The sequence below is a fragment of the Rhea pennata genome, chromosome 2, assembly GCF_028389875.1.
Source record: "Rhea pennata isolate bPtePen1 chromosome 2, bPtePen1.pri, whole genome shotgun sequence".
Lineage (NCBI taxonomy): Eukaryota > Metazoa > Chordata > Aves > Rheiformes > Rheidae > Rhea > Rhea pennata.
The window spans coordinates 45,394,718-45,416,683 of record NC_084664.1 but is presented as its reverse complement, the minus strand read 5'-3'; the positions used below and the strand labels follow the sequence as shown (position 1 = coordinate 45,416,683).

At 37.0% G+C, this 21,966-nt stretch overlaps 1 protein-coding gene across 1 annotated transcript in view; it reads left to right on the top strand.

Annotated features, from left to right (window-relative positions):
- Nucleotides 1-21,966, top strand: part of GADL1 (glutamate decarboxylase like 1) — a 240,086-nt gene that overhangs the window by 173,137 nt on the left and 44,983 nt on the right. The window contains exons 5-11 of the mRNA XM_062567847.1: nucleotides 86-192; nucleotides 1,623-1,738; nucleotides 6,826-6,905; nucleotides 7,017-7,071; nucleotides 10,469-10,585; nucleotides 16,683-16,747; nucleotides 17,004-17,085. Of these exons, the coding sequence (XP_062423831.1) occupies nucleotides 86-192; nucleotides 1,623-1,738; nucleotides 6,826-6,905; nucleotides 7,017-7,071; nucleotides 10,469-10,585; nucleotides 16,683-16,747; nucleotides 17,004-17,085 (622 nt within the window). The remainder of the gene's footprint in view (nucleotides 1-85; nucleotides 193-1,622; nucleotides 1,739-6,825; nucleotides 6,906-7,016; nucleotides 7,072-10,468; nucleotides 10,586-16,682; nucleotides 16,748-17,003; nucleotides 17,086-21,966) is intronic.

The window sequence follows — 21,966 nt, the reverse complement described above, 5'->3', positions numbered from 1 at the left end:
AACCTTATTTTACCTAATTTTAGCAGCGTTCTGTAGCAGGGGTTCTATAGTCTTAATACCAATCATGATGCTTTTGTTTGTTCAGATATACATATGAAGTATCTCCTGTATTTCTGTTAGTGGAAGAAGCGGTTGTTAAGAAAATGATCAAGTTCATAGGCTGGGAAGAAGGTGATGGCATATTTAATCCAGGTAAGAACAGTTCAGATTTTCAACCTGAGTTATAAACCAGCAGATACAGTAATTCTATGAACATTTGATTCATGTAAAATATTTGAAAATGCATGCAAAATCCAGTGATGCACAGATGAAAACTATTTCATCCAGGCTCTTATACATTTCTAGTAATAATTGTTATAAATTTGATCAGCAGATGAATGTAAACACTTCTACACTGAAAAATAATTATGTGGAAAATTAATTCTTTGTAACTGAAGCCCTTCCTGATCTTATTAACCACAATAGCAACAGCTTTACTAGACTGAGTCATTGACTGACAGACAGGAAGCTGATTTAAGTACCAGATGTCAACCAGTGGTGTGTAAGGGCACTCTGTATTCTGTCTGTCACCTGCGGGTGCCACAGTTTATCTTAGTGGGAGCATCAGGAACTCCTTTAAATGTAACAATATTTTGAAATGTTATGAACAGGCAAACCAAACAAATGTTTCCTAAGCTTCTTGATAGGCCAGTTTTCAAAAGTTGGGTAAAGGAACATTCCAGCACAATGTATGATAATGAAGCATAATAATACTACTTCCCAGATTATTCCTATACAAAATTATTAGCTTAGATATGAAGCTTTTCTAACAGTTTGGGGGAGAGCAAGGTAATTAAATTGGTAAATGATTTTAATCTCCTTTCCACCCCTTCCCCCCACCAAAAAAAAAAAAAAAAAAAACAACCCTCCAGTAATTCTATCCTACATGTAAGTAGTAGAAAAAAAAACTAGAATCTCCTGGAAAACTTGTGAGGTAAAATTTATTAAGACTGATTTTTTTTTTGCCTCAGATTTTGATGTGTATTTTCAGTAAACTCCTTGTTTTTACTGCAGAATTGCTTAATTCAAACTTACCAGGATCCTGTCAAGATGTGCCTTTTTTTGTGCTAGTTCTATATAGTTTTTTTTAATTTCCTTCTGTTCTTTTAAGTTAAGAAACACTGTCCAGGTCCTTGGGCTTTGCCCTGCAGAACTTCCAGTTCGCACTCACATTTTTTTTTCCCTGATAAGACTTTTTCTGCTCTTAATGCTCTGAGACCTGGTTTCTTAAGAGATTTCTTCTGCTCCCACAGGTGGCTGAGCTGGCATTGCTTCAGTACAAGTCAGAAGGAGCTATCAAGAGTGTTCTCTGTCATGGCAGACTGCTGGGTCACAGTTCTTACCTCTTTAAAAAATATCCCCAAAGAGTGTTCAAACCCACTCTATTTTCATGCATACTGTACAGCCTAAAGTGTGTTTCTTATCTGTAGGCTTTTGTAGGAGAAGTGAACTGTTACGGATGTGTCTCTAGGCTATGTCTCTGATTTATTTTTATTTTATTGTTTTGCTGATCAGTCAGGCAGTCAGACACAGTGGGTGCCAGGATTGTAACTAATGTGATGTTTATGTATTTCTTTCTGCAGGTGGCTCTGTTTCTAATATGTATGCTATGAACTTAGCTAGATACAAATTTTGTCCTGAAATAAAGGAAAAAGGGCTTTCAGGCTTGCCAAGACTGGTCCTGTTCACTTCAGAAGAGGTAAAAACAAAACAAAAAAGCTTTTGTTAGAAGTTCTGCAATGAAAATAATGAACTTTTGTTCTTCAATGGATGCAAAATTATATAATTTGACTGTATTTGTCCTGGGGCTCTGGTGCAATAAGCTTATCATCAGTGTACGATATGAAGCATGGGAGCTATGTAGGGAAATCTGATGGTAAATTTACCTGCAGAAGCTCTCTTGCTGTCAGAAGGAAAACAGAGGTTCTTGCTTTTGAACTGAGTTGAGCAAACTGCTGATACAAGAATAGGTTGTACACGAACCTGAAGTAAAATGCATGTGGGGTATGGTGGAGATCTGCTGCACTTGACTTCCCACAGCATAATATCTACCAGCAACCATATGTAGGTTTTGTATGTCAAAGCTTTCTTTCCTCGCAGCTTTAATTCGTTCTGGGCTGAGCAGTTGTGGACCAGTGAGATGGCTCTCTGTAGCTCCTCCTTTGCCTTGTGTCTGAATGCAGACTGGCTGTGGTAGCAAACCAAAACTAGCATAAAGCATTTGGGCAAAACCTGCCAGATCTTTAGACAGCTCTTCTTTAAATAATTGAAAATATCTGACTAATTTTAAAATTATTGAATAAAATTCTGTCCAAACTGCCTGAGGAAAACAGTTAGGTTCATGCATTTCTTCCAGTTAATCTTTTTAGAGGTTCTTTTTTTTTCAACTATCCCTCCAACTTTAAGAGTTTTATAGTTGGATTAGCACAGAGATGTTATTAGTTCTGATTCTACTATCTAAAGGTCCCAGTGGAGATCACAATCTTATCCTAGGAAATATATGGTTGCTAATGTAATCTTAGATCTTAAATCTATGCTCTGAACAGTTTACAGTGTACATAGAAAGGTTTATTCTGATGGGGCCTGAGGGATATAAGCATTGCTTGAGTTGTCTAAGACAGGATATACATTTTTGGAACTGAAGCTTGGTGTCCTAAATAAAGTGATTTTTTTTCAGGCAAAATATTTTTTTTTCTTTCTGAGAAGTGTGTCTATGTAATGATATGACAGTTCATGCTTAATACATCTCATTTCATCTTTAAAAAACTAAGGAGAAAAAATGAGATTGAAACATTTTACTTTATGCTTTTGAAATGAATAACATCTATTTTTCTTCAAGTAATAATACTTGATTTCACTGCAAGATTTAACTAGTAAGTACACTCTTACTGCAAAAAAAAAAAAATTATTTCAGGACATTTTTATTTGACCTCCAGAATGAATTTATTCTGGTATCTTTGCTTCCCCAGAGAACTATAAACTGTAGAGCTAATGAGGAAAAATAAGTCAATAAATTACTTGTAGGGGTGATGCTCTTGATCTGCAATATTTTGCTTGACTTGAAAAACCATTTTATCTTTGGTATTTAGTAATCACTTACTGTATAGCTGCTGCTTCTGGTATGTAGGCATAGTGAATGTTGTTTAGGAGCTCTAGGGTTTATTCCCAGTTATGAGGAAAGGGATGCACACGTTCATGCATCCTTATTCTAGATCCATTCGTACTGAGTCCAAATTGTGTTACGTTTTGGAAGTTGTTTTAGTTCAGATAGTTTTATTATTGAGAATATATTTTAAAAACAGCCTACAGTAAAAATAAGACAGTGTGACAAGAGAACTTACACGCTTAACTTATTTGCTTTTAACTGAGGCTTCTTTTATTTAGTATTTTATGTTTCTTTGTACTGAAGAAGTACCTGGAGAACAGAAACCTGCCTTGTACTAGGCAGGCAACAATAAAAATGGTCTTGAGAAAGTTGAATCCTGTGTTTAGCTTCAAAGTAGATAAGGCAAACTGTGTGTGTATGAAGAAGCCATGAGATTATAATCATCTGAAGGCATTGGTAAGGAAGGAATCAACAAACAAAAAAAACATGGCCCCCAATGACAGGTAATATTTTTGGGTAACACAAAGGTGTTTGTTCCGAGGTCCTCACATATTCTGTATGGCCTTCAACAAGGAAAAGGCTTCTTTTTTCCTGTGGTAATGAAATTCAAAGAAATTTTAAGTGGTGTCCTAATCTAATGAAAATAAAATGGTTAGCTACTTAAACTGATGGTTATATACAATGAAAACTGTTTATGCTTCTACTCAATAATTCTCTTTCTGGACCATTCCTGCATGATTCTTGAGATAGTGGCAGTAGTATTAGACAAATTGTGCTCTACTTTCCTGAAGCATGATTAGTATTTCTCTAATGCCTGAGTACGGATATAGTTGTAGATGTCAGCCTGTTACCACCTTTGACTACATGTGAGTCCCATCTGAACTTCATCCTGACCCAAGAGCTTACTGCATTGGTCTGAAAAGTAGAAATTACTCAATTTGATACAACTGAGGGTAGAAGAGGATGTGTAAACAGTTGGATGGTCCATGGTGGTGCTAAGCTTTTTTTTTTATTTTATTATTAATGCAAAGAAACTAAATTCGTCTCCAGTGCAACTTGATCACAAAAGTAGCAAAGTGGGAGAGTGCAATATTAAGTCATCCTTGTCCTTATTAAAGTTACAACAAGAAAAAATGAGAAATAAAGCAATCTCATGATAATGTAATTGCTCTGTGCAATCATGTTTCCAGGAAACTTTTCAAAATCAAGAAAACTTTTATTTTAATGAGCATAGGGGAAGGTTACTTTCTCTTTGCAAGCTCGTTAGGAAAAGAAAACTGTCCAACTATAGTTAATACTATGGCAGCACACCTTAAATACGCTGTTTCAATTTGATCTTGTACTTAAAGGCATTCATTTTTCACTGCACATGGCTACAGATTTAATAATATGTCCAAATAAGCAAGCCCCTAAAAGACATGGCAAGAGTGACTTGACCTCTTAATGTTAAAAATCAATATTTAAAATTATTTATATAATTGAGTTAATATTTTTTTCCCTCAGGATATTTCTTTCTCCTTTTTTTGGAAAGGGGACTATGAATAAGTGAATTAATTGTAACTGACTGGAGCTGCTGTATGTTTTCAGGTATATTTTTGCTTAAAATGGTGTCCTGTAACTTAGCATAACAGGGCTTCCAGTAATGATAGCAAAAAAGAGGAAATTCTTTTGTGTTTTCAGTAAAATTGAGAGAATATCTTTTTCATCAGAATAGGCATGCTCCAAGTCAATGTTGTAGTGTAACTCTTGTCCCTCTTCTGCCTTCCTGAACACCTGAAAAATTTTTCAAGGTTTTTTTCAAGAAATGATGCATCTTAAAACCTGTTTTGTTTTGGTATTCCATTTATTCCTCTCTCTCCCTCTGCTTTTTGGTATCATCTCTTAAATGCTCAAGCCTCATTTGTCTTTCTCCCATTATTCTGTACCATGTTTCATAATTAAAATATATGATTTATTGATGACTTGCCCACTAGTATGCTGATTTTTGCAAGTCTACTGCTTTCTGAATTTGGAGCAATCTTATTATTCCTAGTAATTCAATATAATATTTTTCATCTGAACTTAATGGATAGAAATCAGTGCTAGAGGCTGCTTGCATTTTAAATTGTTCATAAATCAGTGGAAATCATTTTCAAACTTCTATTGAACAACACAGCCATTCTACAAACAATATTACCACTTACTGATATAATATTTAAGTAATGTAAAATTAATTATTAATCTATAAATATTATTTTTCTTGTAACAATCTATATGAATGAGTCCTAAAGGCTATGTGAATATGTCATACTAGAATATTAAGCATTCTTAAGACTACCTGATACTATCGGGTAGTATCTTTGTATGCATTTATTTAAAAAGTGGATGATGGTGGGGAAAACCTTTTTATCAAAAAGAAAAAGCCCTTTGAGATGATCCATCTCATCAAAATAAGTGTGACAGGCTTGAATAGCTGTAATATATTCATACCCACACATTAAAATGTTGTACATTTTTCATAATTATGTTCCTCAGTAACTGCATTTGTATGAACTCTCTGGAAGAAAATGGAATTAATTAACCACCTGGCTTCACCACTTGTATGAAAAGAAACAATTCTAGATGTCTTCGCGGTTGCTGGAATATGAGTTATTTTAACTGTTTTGTAATGTAAAAAAAACAGTTTTTTGTTTTTTCTTTTTGGAAAGAGCAGTGATAACTCAGACTTGGAAGAGCTTGGTTCTGAGGAAAACTAGGCAGTCCTGTGAAATGCTGACTCCATTGCATTTGAATTTTTTTTGGTTGTTCATAGTGGCTTTAGTATGTAAAGATGAATCCAGATTAAGATGGTTATCATATCTTGACTTCCCAGGCTTATCTTAAAGGTAGATTAAGATGTATGAAATCAGGATACTCTTATTCTGGAATAAGACAGGATATTCTTATTCTGGAATAAGAACATCCATGAACTAAGGGGCAGATCCTAACTTGCAAAGATGAATGTTGAACACACATTCAAGGCCTTGTATTCCATTTCTTTAATAGAAAAAAGGTGGCACAAAGTACAGAGTGGACATGTGAGCTTGAATGGCTTTCTAACAAGAGCTATTTTATTAGTCCAGTTGAGTAAACACACACTTTGAACATCTCTTTGGGCAAACAGTGGGGCCTGTATGCTTTTACTCCTGTTCTACAGGCTTTTTCCACTGATGTCCTTTATTCAGTGCAAAGCGAGAAGTGGTTGTGTGATGTAGGTAATCATTCAATGATGTTTTTGTGATCAGAGCTAGCTAATTTTTTTTTTTTTGCTGAAATAATAGCTATTTTCTGGAAAATGCAGGCTGGTCTAAACTGGAACTTTTTGCAAAATCGATATTGACTTAAAGCATTTCAAAGATGTGCTACAAAGTCTTGTCTAAAGTCTGCTTGCTTTCACAGTGACTTCTAAGGTCCAAACTCATGTGAACAACCTTGGTGTCTAAACAGATCTAAGATTTTGCAGAAGTAGTAGTCTGAGAGCTTTGGAGGTCCCCATTGTGCTGCCTCTAATGTTTGGGGCTTGAGTCTCAGGACTTGATCTGTGTGAACAGAGTTGCTGGATCAGATTAAATGTCACTATATGACACTGTATCCTATGTTAAGGATTTTCTTTCTTTATAATTATGTACTTGCTTTCTTTTTCATCTCTTTTCTATTTACAGTGTCATTACTCCATGAAGAAGGCAGCTTCTTTCCTGGGTATTGGTACTGAAAATATTTACTTCATCAAAACAGATGAAAGGTAAGGAAAGAAAAGCCATGGCTGAGGTTTGAGCACTTTAAAATGCAATAGTGCTGTACATGAAGAACCTATTTGAATGTAACTGAAAAGTTTTAAATCTGTGTCCCTTAGAGGTAAGATGATACCTGAGGAACTGGAGAAACAAGTTCAACGGGCCAGGAAAGAGGTGAGAGGGGGAGAGAGCATGAAGGAGAAGAGTGCGTGCAGGCTCTGTGCTTGTGTGTGTATGTATGAAAGGAAGGAAAGCTAAGAATGAGTGAAAGCTTAAAAATAGGACAGTTAATATACCAGTGTTTTTATTAGAAGGTGCAGTGTATTTGCTACAAAGTTGTGAAACAATCCAAGACACTCAGATGTTACTCTTCAGGGGAGTAAAATTCTACAAAGTGTTTGCTACTAAAAAAAAGTCCCAGGTACAGCACTGCTCTGAAGTATTTAGCATACTTCTTATATATCTAGCATTTCTTTTGCCCTTATCATATCTCAGATGGATACACTATCTGCTTTCCGTTTAAAAGTAAATGAAAATTGTAGATTTTTTTTAGTTATTGCAGCAATCATTGTTCTATTCTCTGCAGTGAGTATGAGCTGTAAGATGTGGCTTAGTCTCTAGAACTATTGTACCTACTGTAAATGCTAAATTTGCTCCTATCTAATGCTGTATCAGAGTGCAGAGATTGTATTCTGTGCCTTTCTTCCCACAGGGACTTTGTTGACTAGAAGGGCAGTATTTGGAAATGTATTGATGTGTGTATTCGAGCAATGGTCCCACAGTCTGTTGGATAGCCGTTATTACAGCCAACATAATTTATGCTAGAGAGGTTGGGAGACTGAATGTGACTGAGGCACAGAAGACCTTTTTTTGACTTGGTCACCTTATCTCTTACTGTTCCAGTCTGTGCATCAGAGCAGTAGGGGCCAGAATACAGTCCTTAGACTCTGATCTAGCAATATCAAGTAGCTAGAGCAATGTCCATGGTGTCGACAATGCCTTCAATACCCTGCCGTTGTTGCTGATAAAAAGGCATCCTGTCTTGCACAGCATGGCTCAAATAGCTTTTGCCAAAGCTTATTTTAGGTATTTTTTTTCTGCCTAGCAACCATCTACCCTTGAGTTTCATACTAGATAGAATAATAAGAACTAATATATGATGGGCCTAATTATCTGGCAAACTCTTTTGCTTGCCCCTTTTTGTACCTTGCATTATTAGCACAAGACAATGTGTGCTTCACTCATTTTGAGTAAGCTAGGGAGAAAAGGGACTGAAATACATTGGTGTGAGAAAAAGCAGGCTAACATGGGAAACAAGCTCTTTGCTCTCACAAAAACAGAATTTTGATCTCTTGGTCTGATAAATTTAAAGGGTATTAAAAAAATCTGGCTTTTGTGATCTTAAAAAAAAAAGGCCTTAGTGCAGTGCTCTGCAACTTAAAAACAAATGTTCTATGTTAAAATGCTCTACTTACAGAGTTGTTACACTTGAGAAACACTTACTATTTCACTTGCCTTTCAACAGAAGTCACAGACATATTGAAAGCTTTCATTTCATCAAACCTTCAGTAAGTGGTTCTCTCCTTGGTAAACTGCTAACTTTATGGAAGACACTTCTGTGAATTTCGGCAAATATTCTCATGACTCTTAGACAACAGAGGATGTATTCTCTAGTAATAGAAGCACAAAATTATCATGGACTATGAATATGAAGAATCTAAGGCTTCTCTTTAGAGGATTTAGTCAAGAAGATTTATTAACTATAATGGCAAGCAGAATAAAAATATGATTCTCTTCTTTGGGGGAAGATGTAATGGTGATGTTAGTAACCTTTTTCAATTGTTAAAAATTGTGGACTTCTCCCCTTATTTAGTCATGTTACCTGTTGGGGGAGCTTTGTCTTTGATATAGCTGTGGGAGGAAATTGGTGAGAAAGTTTATGGAAGCTGTTAAATGCAGCAGATAACTTTGCCTCACTTGCAAGAGCGCTTAGCACTTGGGCTTCAGGCTGTTTTGCAAGTGTTTGATTGACTTTTGTTCTAGGTTGTACTAAGAATGAATGACCAAGAAGGGAATTACAGGCTGGTAATTATTGTGGATCTATGGGACTCATTTAAATTTATTTCAAGGCTACTTTTCACTGCTTTAATGATTTGTAAAGAAATCTTAAAATTCAACTAAATCTTATTTATGCACTCTTCTTACAGTCCCCACACTGTTAAAGAGGAATAAAACTGTCAGAGTGTAAATGTGAATTAAGCCTATGGATCTCTGCAGTAGATGTGGCAATGCTGCTTTATTTTTAAGAGTGAGATCAGATTTCAGCTGAAGTGAAGCTGCCTTTCTGGAATGACCTGCATGTAGAGTTGAATCTTCAGCTGATGCCCGATTTCAGTTAAAATTCACTGCGTTACATCAGCATAGACTTGCATCATGTGAGAGGTTTAATAAACTCCAGGGACCTCAGATTATACAATTTAATAACTTTAATACCTGTTCAGTAACTATATTGCCATGCTTAGGCTGCCATGCTGAAGCAGGCAGAGAAATTATTTCAGCATGTGTTCACCAGCAAATGAAACTACACAGTAGTTTCTGGGGCTCTCAGTTTCATGAAGGTGCTACAAACCCTGCTGATTCTTTTCCAATATCTGCTCTTAAATAGTCTCAGGCGCGAATATTCACAATGGTAGGTGCCAGCAAGCACATTTCAGCCTGTCTGCTATTGTAATTGCACTGCTGGTATTAGTGAAATGGAAAAGCAAAGAACAAAGTCACTGAAACCGGAATGGGTGCCTTGCGATGGTTGTCTGAGGCTACAAAAGCTTCCTTATCTTGCCAATTTAATCTTAAAGTTCCCTGAGATTTCCAGTGGTCTCCCTGCTAATGCTAAGTTACCACCTACCGCCCCCTCCTTTTTTTTTTTCTTTTTTAAGAAAGGGGGAGGAGTAAAAGAATAGCAGTTTGCTGTAGACCAGACATTGGGGTTATCTAGTAACAACTGTCCCAGTTGTAGTATTTACTGGTGCTGCCTAAGGCAAATCATGTCTCTCTGTCCCCACCCCTCGTCTCCCCTCTCTCACTAAAGGTCCCTTTTCACTAAGCAGGCATATACAGGCATTGCAGAGGTAAAGCAGGTGGCATCCCAAGAGGGATGAGTCATTTCCCTTGCATGGGCAGCCTGCTGGCTGAACTAAGAGCTTTGTTTGTATTAGGCAGAATGGCAGCAAGTATGGTAGTAGGATGTAAAAAGATTGAGCAATGAAAATCAGTGTATAAAAATAAATGTCAAATAGCCAACACACTTTCATCTTGACAAAACTAGCATCTGTCAAATAGTCTGAAGCTGGTGAAGTCTTCCCTGTGATAGTGTTAGCTGGAAATGCTTTTTCTGTAAGAGACAGCACTTTTAAACACAGTACCTCCTGCATGAGACTCTTGCTGCTGCAAAACTATAATGTAGATTGTCATATCTATGTCCTACTTTTCTAGACCTTGTTACACTTTAGTTTTCCAAATATAGGAAATGAGTTTGCAAATGACAGTTCTTTTGTTTTGAATCCTTTTGCAGGGGTCAGCACCATTTCTTGTCTGTGCTACAGCAGGCACAACAGTGCTGGGAGCATTTGATCCTCTGGATAAAATAGCCAGTATCTGTGAAAAGCATGGCCTCTGGCTTCATGTTGATGTGAGTTTGTATACTATGTAGTTTATTTAGCATTACTTTTGTGTAACTACTATTTTTCTATATAGTAGTAACTTGGGCTTTAGTAATTTTTTGCATGGAAAACAGAGATGCATTCTGATTTCTCTTTGTTCCATGTGCTGAAAACTAGCAAATAATTTGGCTGTGACATGTAGTCAATGTTATTTTGTTACTGTCCGGTTGTATTTCAAAATGCATTTAAAATCATTTATTTCTTCTTGCTTCCTGCCAAAAACCACATCAAGGATGGTTACATACAAATAAAACTTCAGATTCTTTCCACGTCTTTCTGGAAAATGGACACATTAGAATTGTAGTGTATGGTTCATATGGGTTAAAATAAAGGTATATCTCTGACTCAGCCATCCATAAATTACTCTATTTCATATTTATGGATTTGACTCTCCTGTATTCCTCTTAAGTTTTCCTAAGTTGCTCCAAACTTTCTTTTCTTGTTTCTTGATAGTTTTAATTTTGGATATGCAGCTCCATTCAGGAACCTCTTTAGTATAATCTTTGAGCCCTTGTAATTACCTGGAAGAGTTAGCTGAAAATGTTTTTTTCTAAAATTAGGTCTGGTAGGCTGGATTCTTTTTGTAAATAAAGTAGCACAAATCCAGAATGTCTTGACTAAAGCCCGTGGACTTGAAGCTGGATTTATATGGGTAGAGCAATAAGAGAATCTGGAGCAGTGTTAATAGAGATTTTTAGATCTATTTTAAATTTTTAAAGTGTTTGTTTAATGTTGATTATTTAAAGAAAATGACATAGACAATGTGCATTTCAAATAGAAAAGTCTCATGGACATTAATAAATAAAATCTCTGTGTGCAAACCAAAAACTTTCTTATCAACTTGGAGAAAAAGCTGCAGAATTCAGCCTAATATTTAGTGTCTGTAAAGCCTCTTGATGGATGTATGTAGGTTAGACTTTTCAGTGAGAGTACTGCATTCGTATCAGATGCTGGTCTCTAGCATGTCTGCTTCTAGTTAGCGGAAAGATGAGTGTGTTGAGAATCTGTGTTAGATCTTAGGTGAGTTGAATAGCCACAGCTGGAGCGTATCGCCAATGGCTGTAGCAGGACAAGGAGTAGTTTCCTAACCTACTTCTGTACCTGCATAACTAAAAATAGAGGGACTGAGCCTGGGCCATATTCTGAAATATACTTTGTAGGCAATTTCTAGTGTTCTGCTAAAGAGTTAGCTTGTCCAACTTCAGCCTCATGTTAAGCTAAGATAAAAATGTCACTGACTCTTAAAGATAATTTTCTGTTTGAACAGTGACTGTAGCTGTCAGATGTTAATTGATTCCCAGTAGGGCAAATGTATCCTACACTGGATAGTCTGTGGTCTACAAGACCAACTTTTCTATTAAAAAGTGATTCGTGTTATGAGTCTCTCAATGATTTCTTAACCTTTTTTGGTTTTTGGGAGTTTTTTAGTGTTTTTACTTTGTTTTTTTCACTCTTCATACATCCGCAGTTGAGTGGATGGTTGTTTCTTTTTTGTTTATTTTTGTTTAAAGCTTCTCACAAGTACTCATATAGGAATAGGTTATTGGAAAGAGACTGAAAGCTTTCAGTGCCATTTTTGTACGACGTGAAGCATGCAGGTATATACAAACCTTCTATGGTGAAATAAGCAGACTAATTGATAATATGGTAGAATGATATGTGAAAGGTACAGTGAGTCCAAGCATCTGCCATTCAGAAATCGTGTACAAGAAACAACGAACAGTTGCTGAGATTTTTTGTTTGTTTGTTTTTAAGCACCCTCTCTCCTTCTAGCCTCATAGATGAGAAATAATATTTGAAAGCTTTGCAGATCTGCTGGATCCTTTGAAGGGAAGGCAGGAATTCTTACTGCTTACTGCTGAATGATGAGAGTGACAGGATTTTGCAATGTGACTTAGTGACTTCGTGTTGAATGATTTACACACTCTGCAATCTGATTTATAGCAAGTGAGTACTGCTTTTTTGGTCTGGTGCAACATAAAGGAAAAAAGATGCAGTAAATTTTTTTTAAAAAATTTACAAACAGGAAAAATTCTGTCTAATTTATGACTTTCTTGTATCATTGATGAGATGGCAATCATCTGCTGCGAAGGGTCTCAAGAGCTGTTTATAAGGATGTCTTATATGAATGTCAGTGGTTTTTTTTTTCCAGTTTTACACAGATGTAGCTAATCTCAGAATATTTTGCATTACCAAAAACTGTTATGTTTGCTTTAGGGAAGCTCCTCATTAAAGCTGAAACAAAGGCAAAAAGGAGAACATCAACATAAAATCACTGGGCTTCAGATAGATAAACTCAGAGAAATAGCAGATAAGTTCTCATGTGGAGATCAACCTGGGGAGGTGGGAAAGAAGCTAAGAAAAATAATTTTAAGAAGATAGTACCAAGGGCATAAACCCAAACTATCCTAGCAGTCAAGCCATTCATCAGTCAGGACCATATGCCAGGAACATAACCAGGCTCATTTTGTGAACATTACAGTACTATCACATGTTCTTGTTGGTTGTTGTATTCTGTCATATATCTGCAATGCCTTTCTTGTTCTATTTCATCAATACGCACTCAAGCTCCAGCAATTACGTATATCATGCATTGTGTTTGTGTAGCTTTAAATACTCTGTATGGGTATTTCCTCCCTGCTGGGCCTCACTTTATGACAGTTTTTCACACGGCTAGGCAAGAACAGAAAATCTGATTTGACCTATTAGCCTGGGTTTAGGTAGCTACTTAATCACGTTGCAAAATCTTGTCACTCTCATCATTCAGCAGTAAGCAATTTGTTACATATGAAATGCAATCGTTTTCTCACACCTAGTTACCAGTTACATTGCAGTAGGGCACAGCTGATTAATAAAAATCTTCATGTGTTTTGACCTACCTTGCATAGCTCCCAGGTAGATTTTTCATGAACAAAATGCATCAATTGGGATTGATCAATCTACCTTCTTTCTCTAGGCTCATGCATGGGGGAGAAGCAGTTAATTTTACTATGTCTTAGTAATATCTCATGGAAAATTCTTATCAGAAAGCCAAGGAAGCACTGCCAGACTACAAATGTGATAGTGAAAATCTGTCTGGAAAATCATATTCAGAGTGGTTATCAGAGGTTCGTTGCTGAAAGAGGAGCATGTGTTGAGCAGGATTCCACATAGGTCCATCCTAGGTTGGGTTCTAGCCAATATTTTCTCCAATAACTTGGATGAAAGAGTATGCTTATTAAATTTGAAGATGACATGAAACTACAAGAGACAGTGGGAGGGCAGGATTAGAAATCAAAGTGATCTTGACAATTTGCAAAAAAGATGGGGAAAAAATAAGCTGCAGTTCAATAAGGATAGTGCTCTAGGTTTAAGCTGTAATAATCAGCTGCACAAACAGGCTGGGGAATATTGGCTAGATAGCAGATCTGCAGAAAAAGATTGGGGAGTTGTATCACATGTCAGCAGCATTTGCAAAGAGGGGTAAACATCTTACAGGACTGAATAAAGAAGGTAAATGAATTAATTCTTCCCTTCTACTTTTAGCTCCATCTGTTTTATCATGACTGTGTCCAAATAAAAACCCATATTTCAAGAAGATTAAGGACCTCCAAGAGAAAAATTAGAGCAGAGCAGTGAGAATGAATAGAACCTTGTCTAGAAATTGTGACTAATGAGGAAAGACTGAAAGTACTGAAGTTATTTAGACTAGAAAAGACAGAGAGACAATATACAATAGTCCAGAGATATTTAAAACACTACTGCAAAGAGATGGGGAATAATCATTTTCCTGTGACCACCACAGCTATTTCAAGAAATAAAAATATTTAGGACTGACATATTGAATCCATAGGGTTAGTATTCTTAAATACAAGTGAAATGGCCAAGTTGTTTAGCCTCCATCATCAGAGGTCTTTGCAGATGCTAAGCCAGTGAATCCCAGTCTTTTTAGGTGCCTTTTTGTTTTTGTCATCTTCAGCCATGGGTCCTTAAGAACTTGGTCTGTGGACAGGGGAAGGGAGCACAGAACATATTCATCTGATAGTCCTGTGGATCAAGGAAGGACAGAAAGGTTGTGGAGGTGCCTGGACATGCAGTACTATCATTCCTCTCTTCAACATCTCCAACAGTGTTTTTTTAAGGAAGATGGTGCCAATAGTGCTGTGAGGGCAGTGATTGCTGATATGTCTTTGCACCTTATCTTTTACTTTGCTAGTCCCAAGTTGAGTGCATTTGCTGCTTGTGAATCTCAACAATAGACAAATGCTTGTTGGAAATGAGATAGGTATGGTTGATATTGCCTTTGGGAGGAGCACACAGATGAGATGACCTCTTGAGGGTCTTTCTAGTTCTGTTGTTCTGTGGCAGTGTGAAAATGTCAGCCTTTTCTAATCCTGACATTATACTTTTACATGCAAACTTTTTTTTAAAAAAGCGTATTGCAGTGGGTTGCTTATAAACTGTGAAAAGCAGCAACTTTACTGAATCGTAGAAGAAGAAGCACAAAATCTGGCTATAAATAGGAAGGCCAATTTGATTGTTCTCCCATAACAAGGCTAATTAGATAACTGGGGAAACCCAGTTTCAAGTCACGGTCCCAGCACAGTCTAACTGTGCAGTTTTGGACAAATTTTTCTACCTCAGATCCCATCTGTAGAATGAGCGGCTCCTCTTTCCTTGCCAAGAGTGTTGTGAGCATGAAAAAATAAAATATGATGGGATACCTGTGTACCGCATTAATGAGAATTATGTATGTTAAGTTATTGACCTTTTATTTCCCTTGTGAGCCTACACCATTCCAGTGTCCCAGAGATGGCAGATCTTATTTCTAGTGTATGAAGCAAATACTGGTGCTAAATTTATAGATGAGATCTTTCAGCTGTTCCTCTGAAAAGAAAAAAAGTAAAAATCAAAAACCAAACAAATGTGTTCTCCATTCTGAGATCAGGAATTTTTTACATCAATGATTTCTTCTTCGTTGCACCAAAATAAATGCACTCTTTAAAAAATAAGCCGAGTCCTGATGTTATGTGGACTAATACCTGCTGTGCTTCTGTGAGGAGCTTTGCTTATTTCGCAGGGAATTCGCTTAAGTAGATTCTGCCAGCATGGACATTAGAAATCTTTTTATATGCTTTATAATAACTTACTGATCTATTCTATGACATGTCTGCTGTTTTTGTTGTTTTTCTCCTGTGGACAAAATGTTGCTTTTGAGAACTGGAGATTTACTGCAGCTGGTGGGTAAAATCTAGTCCTTGTTCAATTCATGGATAAGAATCAGCTTAGTAACTTGAGTTGTCCAAAAGGTTAAACTTGTAATATAGTCTTGTTGTCTGGGCTTCTTTGGTTGCCCATGGGGTATCTAGGTATGTAGATACAGGTATCTAGAATAGATAAGATGACTCTTAAAGATGTTTCTGTGTAGAGCAACTGACTACAGAGAAGGCTAAATGACTGTTAGACAACATACATACTTCTCAGGCAACCCAAGGTAAATATGGTGAGTCTCACTCCATTTTAGCTTCAGTTGGATCTCTGGTAGCAGAAAAGCTGCTATTGCCTGACTTCATATACTGACTTCAATTTTCATATCAAAACTCCATGATATTTTTGAGCCCGGACTTTGAAATTGGCAGATGTTATCATTCTCTTCTCAATTTCCTGCGTGGATTTCTCACAAAGGAAGCTGCTAGCATGAGGAAGATTTGCAAAGTGGATTTTCTGCTCTCACTGCTTAGGTTTAGGGTGGGGGAATGGAAGCTCCTCCGATTCAGTATCAGGGGTGGGATTATGCAGAATGCCTTCAATTCATACCCTTGCTTTCATAGGGAGGACAACAGAGTTTGTGGCTTGCTTAATGGCACACAACACCAGCTCCTCTGTTAGGCATAGCTCCAGGCAGCCGCCTTTATTTCAGTAGGATTGTACTAACGATATTGTAGGCAAATTTGGTCCACTGACCATGTAGTAAACTAACTTTAAATAGGACAAAAAGTCTTCAAAAGTCATTAAATGAAGCCTTATGAAACTATGCAAAGAACTTCATACAAATAACATTGTCTTGGCCCTGCAATTTTCCAACAGGCGTCTTGGGGTGGCTCAGCTTTGATATCGAAGAAGCATTGCAAGCTGCTTCATGGCATCCATAGGTAAGTCAGCTAAGTTGATGACAACACTTCTCAGAGACTGAAATGGAGGAAGCATATCCTAATGTCCTCCATAGGAGCTGCATTTTTGCAAATACGTATTATTTTTGATTGGAGAGATTTCTAAACTTAGGGATATGTGGAAAACAAATCGAAAAATCTGATATATCTGCTTGCAGTGTTTGGAGATTTTTGACCCACTAGTACTCTTCATTACATACCCCTTCCCCTTTTCTTTCTCCTTTTATAAATTTCATAGGGCTGATTCTGTTGCCTGGAATCCCCATAAAATGCTGATGGCAGGAATCCAGTGCTGTGCTCTTCTGGTGAAAGACAACTCTGTAAGTCCCTGTGTGCATGTGGTGTGTATGTATGTGGCATAGTAGAGCTGATTACTGTAATGTGGTAGTGGAGGTGATTAGAAAACAATTGCTAATCACTTTTGCTACATTGTAGTGCAAAGGCTGAATGATATGTATTTTGAATTTCACCAAGAAATTAATAAAGGATGAGTAAGGGAGCAGAGCCAAACTGATCCGAGTTACTAAACTCACCAGTGGTCAAACTTTGCAGCTGGTGCCCATATTAGTTTAATTTCTGTGCATGGTTTGCATTCAGAATCAAATGTTTTGTCACTTGGATCTGCAGCACTTAAGCACTGGGCTCATCAAGGTCCCCAGAATAGTTGTCATCCATTGGGATTGCAGCAGTTTGTCTTTTTTTAAAGAATGCCATCTAATCAGAGCTATACATTGTGTCTCCTTGCATGGGTGCACCAGAGTGGGAGATGTGAGTCAGCACACATGGGAGGAGGCTGGATGTGTGCCCTCTTACAGAGTATGGGTAGGGACAAGCCCTCTGTGGCGTATTAATTTGTTAAGTTTTGGCTTTCACTGTAGAGACGCTCAGCCTTTTTCCTCTGCACTCTTCTAGTTTTTCGTCATCACAAGGGTTATTTGGGCTTTCCAAAAGCGATGACTAATTAAAAGATACAGAAAGCAAACAACAGAGCTCCAATTCTCAAGTGGCATAGTAAGATGAGTCTGTGATGTGGAAGAAGTCTCTGCTTATACCTTTGTGGAACTCTTCTATCTTAATAAAGAAACCAGTAAGAGGTTAATTATTTAAAGCACAGTATCAAACTCAGCCCTGCTTGTAAGTCCATTGTATACCATCAGAGATGAATTTTAGCTTACGCTTCATAGGTCATGAATGACTCTGAATGTTGCTTGGATATGGAACCCCTGAAGTTTGCACCACTATTCTGTGGCATTGGTTTGCAACTTATTTTTCAAAATCTCTGTTAAACCAGCTGATAGTTTCTATTCAGCTGCTAGTGGTTAGGTGTTCATGTAACTGGTTATAATTCCTGGCCCTGAAAACTGATGAAGGCTGAATAGCACAGATGTTAATCAGCTTTCTTTTGGAGCTAATCACTCCAAGTCATGGATGAGAAAAGGCAGGACAACAAGGGGAAATGTGCCTCATTTCCTAGGCTATAGACTCCAAGACTAACTACCCTTGCATTGTTTTACCTTACTCCATCATGAAAAAAAAAAGAGGAAAAAAAGTTACTAAGGTGAACGTAGTCTCTCAGTTGCAGGCTTGGGATGGATTAATGCTGTATTTTTAACTAATTAGGTCCAGTATATAGATACAGCCCCAGGTAATGATCAGACTGGAGCTATTCCTCTTGAAGAAAGAGGAAAAAGATGGAGAGGAGAAAAAAGTACTTCAGCTTCCTTGGCTTTTAAAGTCACTTTATAAACACTGCTGCAACTTTGAGGACCCTGACAGCCTTTCTATATTCTCCTTTCATGGAGTGTAATGTCTAGCAGAGCAATCCTATTCCACCTCTAAATCACTGAAATACAATGTTGTGTCAGAAATACATGTAAAGCTGAATCCTAGGCAGTTGAGGGATGAAAGCATAAAAGTATTGCTGATTGTTAAAGTCAGATCCTGATGAACAGTGAGATGTGCTTCAGAAAGTAGAAGACTTCTCTGGGTGAGGAAGAGAGGGTGTTTTACTCTTCAGTGTTTAATTCCTTGCAGGTTGATGTCCATACATTTTGTGCTAGTGTAGGCTTTATACAAACACAAGCAAGTGCAATATTGGGTACTTTCTTACCAGCTTTTTGAAAGTGCTTGAATGTTATTCTTTAAGGAAAAAAAAATCAGATGTGTGTTTAAGACACTTTACCAGAAAGGCCTTGCTTTGCTTTGATCCCCTCCATACAAGATTTGGAGAGGGGAGCTGGACATAGTCTCGCACTTCTGATTAATGAATGCTAGTCATTCAGCCCTAAGAGTGGAGGAAAGAGTATCTGTGCTAGCTTGTCCCTTTGGAGCTTGTTCTACTCCCCCTAAGTTACATAAATACCTATAGTCACAGATACAGCAAGCATAAATGTGAACATACTGTGGTTACGCTGCTGAGGTAGTAGCTAGATGCTGAGATGGGGTCTGAAAGGGTTTGGCATAAATTCTTCTGCTAGTGAATGTCAGAGGAACCTCAGGTGTAGTCCTTGAGGCTGTGAATTCTACTTGGAAGCAGAGCAGCAACATGTCAAGCCTTGGTGTTAAGTCCCACTTAGGAATCAAGCCCTAGCTCCCTTTAAGGATCTGATGAAAGTTTTGTTAGCTTGTCTTCCCATTTGCTCTGAGGTTGATTTGGAAACTGTGGGCTATCTGAAGATTTGGGTTAGGTGATAAGAGGACAAATAACTCCCTTCAGTTTCTTTTCTTAATTCTTTTAAGGTATAGGCAGCTTAACAAGCCCAAACTTTGCATTTTACTTTATGTATGTAAAGGTAAGCTTGAGAAGGAATCACCACTTTTCTAGTGAAGTGGTAGTTGCTTTCCATTAGCAAAAGTCATAGTGACAGGTTTTTGTTTGGTTTGTGTTTTTTTACCATATAACATCAGTAAAACTATCGGCCTTAGGAATGTTACATCTTAAGATATTGCAGCTAAATTACTGGGATGAGATGTATTTAAGTATTTTCCCATCAGATTTTTTAAAAATTGGATAAATTGTAGTGAAATGCTGATAAAAGAATCTCTTCCAGCCTTAGTGATACAAAATTGGAATGATTTCCAGAGATGATAGAGATGGAAATATGTGTTTGACCTTTTTAGAATGGAGAAGCATTTCCAGCAAAAGGAAAAGGAGATTGGTTGATTTTCTGTAAAAACTCAGATCAGTGACAATAGTCCTTCAGTGCTTAAAGTGCTTAAGAAATGTGCAGGTAACCCTCTCTCACTGCCATACACTGAGTAGCTTTCTACCCTTCTGTAATAAAATCAATTTCCTCAGAACACAGATGAGCCAGTATTCTCAAAGGTTAGTTAGTGTTCTCATATGTTCTTAAAATGCCATGACCAGGTTTGAGTTGTCCATATTCCTTTTAGACCAAAAAGCTATTCCATTTTGTGCTTGCTATAATCTATGTAAACATGAGCATCATCACCCTATAAATAGAGAACTAATGTTTATCACAAATAGCAAAGTTCTATGACTTTTTTGGTCTTTAGTTGTAGTACTAGGGTAGGTAATTAGTAAGCAATTGTAGGTAATGAACAGAATTTTCACTTACTAGTTAAAAACTGAAAGAATGTAGTTAATGAAGTCCCACTTTAGTATAGAACATTATTGATTGAGATGATCATGGCAGGCAGATCTACAGAGTAATTTCTTCCTCATCATTATTAGTATCACAAAGATGTCTACTTCACTGATTTCGTTCCAGAGCAGCTGCAGGAAATAAAGTATTTTTCTTGCTTTCTATTTGGGGTTAGTACAACTGAGAACTCCTTCTCACCTCTTGAAGTGAATTGCGGGGATGGCCTTTTGTAGCAAGCACATGGCTTTTCAGAATTTTCAAGTATGCCATTCAAAAGATTGTCCTTATTGCTTCAGATGAAGCAAATGGGAAAATGTTTGTCTCAGAGTGTGGGAGAAGGCTGTTCTTTCTTTTTTTATTATTTTTTTTAATAAAACTGAAATTTACTTATAACTAGCAAGGGAAATGGGAAGACATCAAAAGGCTTGCTACAGATAAGTGTATTCAATGAGAAAAATCTGTTTTGAATTATGTACAGTAAGAAGTCGGAGCTCTTGTATATTGGTATCAGTATCACTAATTCTTCATTTATTTGCCATTAATTATAGAAGACAGCAACTAACAATAGACTTAATCAAAGCCAAAGGCTGTTTGAAACTTCATAGTGGACCAGGGTCTGTAGGAAAATAGTTTCATTTTTCTGAAACTTTGAGTCCCAGTATTACACAGAGCACTACCATGAGGCTGTAAACAAAGTATTGAAAGTGATAAAAGAGATTGAAGAAGGAATCTCCAATTTGTCAGATATTCTGATGAAACATTTGGAATTCTGAACGGAGGGAGCAGGTTAGTTACTGTATGGAGATCATGGGGTTCGGTTAGAAAGCATACTTTTTTCCTTTCTCTTTTTTTTCCTCTCCCCCCCACTACTTTTCTTTTATTTGATTAGGAAAACAGACTTCTTTTTATGTCTTCACCATTTTTGAATCTATTATTTTGAGACGGTGACTGTCAAAGAGCAACTACTTTACTGAATACAAAATTTACCTTGGCTTTTTTTTCCCTCTGCTGTTATCTCCTCCACCTCAACACCCTACACTGCAACTTTTCCTTTCCCTTCCCTTGCTTCTCCAACTTGCTCCTTGCACTGTAGTAGCATATTTCCTTTATATCTTTCAAATCACGATGTTTTGTTTCTTCTCTTCCCAGCCCTAGTGATGTGCTGGAGGATGTAACTGTGCTTGCCTCTGCAGATTGACAGTAGGCAATATATTCAGCAGGGTTTTCTTATATGTTGCATTATCAGTAATTTAAGCAGATGGAAAAGGGGGTCTAGTGAGCATTTTGTGTCCGCCTTGGATGCATTGGGAGAGTAGGACAGCATCTGCCTTTTTTGAAAACTTTTTTTAATGAAAGATCTTCCCTGGAATTTGAATTCAGTCAAAGATACTGAACTTTGAATATTTGTTGGGTTTTAACTTGAGAGTATTTGTTTTTAGACTATGAAGCTCTGCAGCTGCACTGTGCTCTTGAATGAACTTCTGTCTTTCTAAAGTATTACCACCTGAGTTTAGGTTCCTTGCGACAAAAAAAAAAAAAAAAAAAAAAAAAAAAAAAAAAAAAAAAGAAAAAAGGTAAAAAAGAAAAAAGAAAAGA